This window comes from Osmia bicornis, chromosome 4 (genome assembly GCF_907164935.1).
Source record: "Osmia bicornis bicornis chromosome 4, iOsmBic2.1, whole genome shotgun sequence".
NCBI classification, from domain to species: domain Eukaryota; kingdom Metazoa; phylum Arthropoda; class Insecta; order Hymenoptera; family Megachilidae; genus Osmia; species Osmia bicornis.
The window spans coordinates 9,259,060-9,264,336 of NC_060219.1; the positions used below are offsets into that span (position 1 = coordinate 9,259,060).

A 5,277-nucleotide genomic window follows, 5' to 3' on the forward strand; every position below is an offset into this window, starting at 1 on the left:
AAAATGGAGTAAATTTAACTTTATTTAGGGGACGATCTGATATACCACGATCACAACGTCAAGAAATGTCTGCAGTCTCTTCCAGAATGGTCCCCACGTTCGCCTCCATTTCCCATGTGAATTCGTGAGAGGGTAACACGAACTCTCCGAGCGCGTGATCCTTGACGGAGGGTAATGCTAACGAGCTTAGTCCTGCGGTCACGTATAACGTTAGAGTCTCTGTCAGTTCTTAAACTACACGCGATGTTCGAGGATTATCACGTAAGGGGATTATTAATTGCATGTAGACATTTCAAGAAACGAATTTAGGGCATGCATTTAAATGAAATTGCGAAAATAAAAAGGGTGATATTTAGGGATTTCTTTATTCTGTAAATTGTGGTGTAACTGGGAAAATAATCACGATATTGTAAATGCGAGCGATGGGATTTATGGCCGAGGTGACATTGGACATTTACATTAATGTAAACGTTAGAAGTATTTAAATCGTTGATATCAATGACACATGTCAAGAATGTTATCGTTCAGCAATAATGTATGCAGTTTAATTGTTACATAGTTGGAATATTTTATAATACTGACCACTGCTGTAATTGTCACTGCAGTTTCGATTCGTTTCGTTAACAAATACATGGCTCCCTTTATAATTTATAATTTATAATTAATCGTAAATGAAAATAGGAAGAGTTTAAATCAATTAGATCAAATAAACTGGTACTATTTTTATCGTTCTTTTAAAGAGTTGTCCATTTCTTAATTGCATCGAATGAGGGTTTAATAATATCCAATCGACTAGATACGCTCTGAAGTTGTTGAATCGAAGAGGATATTAAAAATAGAAGTGAGGCATAATGATAAGACGCTTTACCGGAAATTTATCGAAGAATTTCCTTGAGGAACGTTAAATCGTTCATAACTAGCAGAACCTTTCCGTCAATCGTTCGATTTTAGCGATAAATGAAGTTGAAACTCTTGAAGGAGCGCAATCGAGAGACATTACTCTCGGGAAATGTCCTTTGAACAGTTTAAATCGCAAGTTGTGGCTGGCTAATAAAAGCTCAGTGGAAAACAGAATGAAACGGAAGAACTTTCTGCAAAATGTCACTATTGTATCTCTTCGAATGGATTTAATCGTAAAACGACATCGAACGTCATCGATCTAAACTTTAGCGATATTAAAGATTGCAATCCTCGTTGCATCAGAACTGATTTGTACAATTAAACGATTGAAATGAATTTTCCATTCTATTTTTCATAACTGGCTCAATGCCGTTAATTTAAAAACCGAGAAGCAATTATTTCAGTGATACATTGTATATGATGTCGAATAATTACTCGTGAAAACCCGGCGTAATGAAAAAAAATTCGGTATCACATAATTACCTACACATCTTCGCAGTGATGAACGAACGTGCAACGCTTTTGAGAATCCAACATTAATTACGCTGCTATTAAAATAAAAATATTTCAACGCGACTTTCCTCGTACACAATATGGCTAAGAGAAATAGAATAAAGGATGATGTGAACACGAGACACCAGCCGTTAAACTATTAAACTTACAGTAGGCTTGATTAACTTTTGGTTTCTCGATCGATAAAATTTATATTGTGAAACACCTAATGCTATCTAATTATTAACTTTTCTTTTGCTTCTGCACCGCAGAGCTCAAAAATCGTTTGTAAAGATGCACTGCAAGTGTAGCGACAATGTTCACCAATTTCGATGCGATCACAAATACAACGATCGTTAAAAACATCACTACGTCTATGTCGTAACGCTGGTACCAAGGCTGCCCGGCTAAAGTTGAACGAAGATGAGGTGCACCCTTGTGTCGAATCACATACTCTGTCCACCAAACGAGATTGTCTATTAAATCGTATGGATTATCTCTAATGAGATCCCGAAGGTGAATCATTCTCTCCTTGTACCTGGAACAATGATTATAATTTTTGCTTGTCATTTCGACTTGACCTTACGAATATAAAATTTCATATCTATTTTCGCTGATCATCGCATTGCCATAGTATCCTTACATTTTAAAACAAGCTTCAATTGAATTCAAATATATTCTGAAATTTTACGTATACTCACTCTTTATTAGTGATAATCTCCCTAATGGCGCCGTCCAATTCTTCCCTCGTGACTGTTAGAATTTCCATACGTTTTCCAACGCGAAGAGTATCTATCCTGGCTACTTGATAATCTTGATCAGCAAGAATCGGGAAGCCCAATAGCGGGACAGCAAAATTCACAGCTTCTTCCGTACTTTGTAATCCACCCTGGTATATGAACAGCTTGATGTTCGGATGAGCTGCGAACACAATGAAAGACGATTAGTGGCAATAAAACGGAAGAATGCTGTTTACGGTACGAGCGTTCGTGGAAGATAAATGTCGCTTTACCGAGAATACTTTGTTGAGGTAACCACTTCGAGGCGTATACGTTGTCGAGTTTCACCGGTAAGTCGTTCTCGTACTTCCACACGACTTTGTACGGCAATTTCGCGAACACGTCGAAGAAAACCTGTTGAACCGCCATCGGTATGTCTGCACTTCTCGCGTTGCTACCGAGACTGAAGTAGATGAATCCTTCCTTCGCTTCGGCTAAGAAACGCTGCAGGTCCTGCGATAATATTATCGAATTAACCTAACGTAGACTCGATTTAACGAGTCTTATAATTTGCACCGTTCAAGGTGGAAAATACCTTCGGCAGAGGGGCAGGATTTTCATTGACGTGGAAAGAAGTGAAGGTGATCATGTTCGGTAACTTCGGACGAGCTGGCGTCAAAGCATCCGCCTGATTGACGAATAGAAGACTAGCATTTCTCGTAATGTCAGTCAGCGGAGGTAGACGCATACCGAGGTAATGTTCGGCCATCTCTTGATGGCGAGGAATATCGCGGTACATCGAGTATGTTATTCGCCACAAGGATACGTAATTCCACAACCTCCTCCAAAATGATAAGTTCGGACCGGTGTTTGCTTCCATCTCCCAAGTGTACTCGTGAGAAGGCAATATGAATCCTCCGAGATCATGTTCCTGGATGGCAACGAGTCCTAACGAACTTAATCCTGCAACCGTAAGAAACGTAATTATAAAAAAATCGTTAGGTGTTAATTGGTTATAGATCGAAATTCAAAGAAATACCTATGAGAGGAGCGTCGAATCTGTAAGCTAAGGCAGGCACCGAATGCATGTACAGTAGCTCCGTCAAAACAACGTCAAACTTTTCTTTACTGCCAGGCGCGCACAATCGTCGCACCTCCGTATTGTTTAGAACAGATTCAGCGAAAGTATAGCTCAAGTCGAATAAATAACTCTCCGCGAACGTTATCCAGCTTACTCCTTCGAATCGGAGTTTCAAGAAGTTGAGGGCTTGCAGATCTTTGTAACTACTGCTTATGTCGATTTGAGTAAAATTCTTCGTGGTCATGTTGGCGATCGGATTCGCCGTAACGAGCACCACGTCGTGGCCACGTTTGTGCAATTCTGTCCATAATTTTCTGTACGGGATCTGGTGGCTGTACGATGGCGTCGGGACCACCGCCAAGATTCTGGCGCCGCGAGTCTCCTCGAGAACGCACACCGCGCAGACGACGCACAGTACGACCGCAACGTTCAACTTCATGCTTCTCGGTGCAGTGATGAACTGTTTCGATACCCGGATAGGGAGCTACTAAAAGGAAAACCTGCACGTCACTTCTATGTTTACGCAATATGAACTTCGAGGCGGTACGATATCAGCAGCGCTTTATTTTCCAAACTATCACTGTTATTGCTGAATCACTATGTTCACCAGGCTACAACGTTTGTTACTATAACCGTTATCTATGGCAGTAATAATGTCTATTTAGAGATGCGGGGATGTCAGTTCTATCGGGGATCAGTCTGACCTTCCGTCGGATGGATAATCCTGACAGTTAGTAATGAATCCGTAATTGATCAATTGACTTTATCACACGTGGGACGAGCACGTGTACTTTTACTCGAACGATTAATTGAACTAGTAATCGTTTTCCTGATGATCTGAACTTATATACGATTTCGATATCTTGGTAACCTTGATAAGTTTGCTATATTTTGAAATAGGGGTTAAGTTATACAATTTCATTTGTTCGTTCACATCGGAGAAGGAGAATTTACATCCCACTTCACGTTCAGATACAGAACGTACGATTGTAATTTTTCAAGAAATGATACAAAATGGAATTTTTTATTTCAGTCCACGTGAAAAGTAGAAGTTGCATTGTCATTGGATTTCATGAAATCAAATCATTTTTAATTTTTTTCAGTAACGCTTTATAGTCTAGTCATGTCTGATACGTAGCGAAAGAAATTGATTCGATAATTTCTAAATTAACAAAGTTTCGATAGCGAAACGAGAAACGCTTACTCATGATTAATCTCATTTAATATTCAACGCATCCTTCGCTAATCTATCGTCAAATAACAAAGTTTCGTTCCGTATCTAGAATTAATTTCTATGTAGACATGCTGCAACATTAGGAAACATCTAATCGTTAACGGCAGAAATGGTTTCGTAACTTGCTCGGCGCACGTGAAGTGACACGAGAAGATGTGCTGATAAATGATACCTCGTTTCAAATCATCGTAGTTAATACACTTTACAAGTGCTTCTTTTTCACAATGTCTTTGAAATAAATAATCCTCTTAAGCAAGATACTAAGTATTTTTCTATAAAATATAAAATATCCAAGTTGTACAGTGATAACAAAAATAAAAATATAAAGCAAGGTATTGTCATAGGAATGACTAGCATTTTATGAAACCTTCTTAAAATTAAAAAGTGTTGGACTTTTAATCAAAATCGATATCGTATCGATGGTTACTGAACTATAAATTTCATGATAAATCTATTTTGCGCGCTAAGAAGATAGACAGAGCGTATTAATGAAATATGAATTACGAAAAGCGAGCAATCGACAGGATTTTAATACTTTTGCGATTTACTGTATGCTTCCTTGTTGCTCTATGAACCGACAATTGCTACTAATTGGATCAGTAGCGTCACATTCTAGTTCAGCATACTTTACAATCGACTATACGATGCAGCGAATCGTCGTCGTAGACCAACATCAGCACAATTGGTCGTTACGCCATCAGAAGCGGTAACCGTGAAAATTACTTTTGATAGAGAGAGCATCACCTCGAACGGGTCACGGTCAATTTGCATAGCAATACACGAGGCGGGTCGAGTGAAACCAACTTCTCGATGAAACGGTGAAATTCGTTCGAAAGTAAGAGCTCGTCTTG

General features: G+C 39.0%; 1 protein-coding gene across 1 annotated transcript; it reads right to left on the reverse strand.

Moving 5' to 3' along the window:
* Positions 1–517: 517 nt before the first annotated feature.
* LOC114874766 (UDP-glucosyltransferase 2-like) lies at positions 518–4,022 on the reverse strand. Its single transcript, XM_029184365.2, has 5 exons — positions 3,151–4,022; positions 2,707–3,074; positions 2,405–2,624; positions 2,094–2,313; positions 518–1,930 (listed from the first exon to the last, which is right to left on the reverse strand). The coding sequence occupies exons 1-5, from the start codon at positions 3,629–3,631 to the stop codon at positions 1,636–1,638; spliced, it is 1,584 nt and encodes a 527-aa protein (XP_029040198.2). The 5' UTR covers positions 3,632–4,022; the 3' UTR covers positions 518–1,635.
* Positions 4,023–5,277: the final 1,255 nt, after the last annotated feature.

Bases quoted from the DNA above. Each gene is read 5' to 3' on its own strand.
- LOC114874766 (XM_029184365.2), bottom strand. From the start codon at position 3,631: ATGAAGTTGAACGTTGCGGTCGTACTGTGCGTCGTCTGCGCGGTGTGC. The intron at 2,314-2,404 runs GTAAAGCGACAT...TTGTGTTCGCAG, and splicing joins ACCTCAACAAAGTATTCTCG to CTCATCCGAACATCAAGCTG. The intron at 1,931-2,093 runs GTGAGTATACGT...TCATTGTTCCAG, and splicing joins GAGATTATCACTAATAAAGA to GTACAAGGAGAGAATGATTC.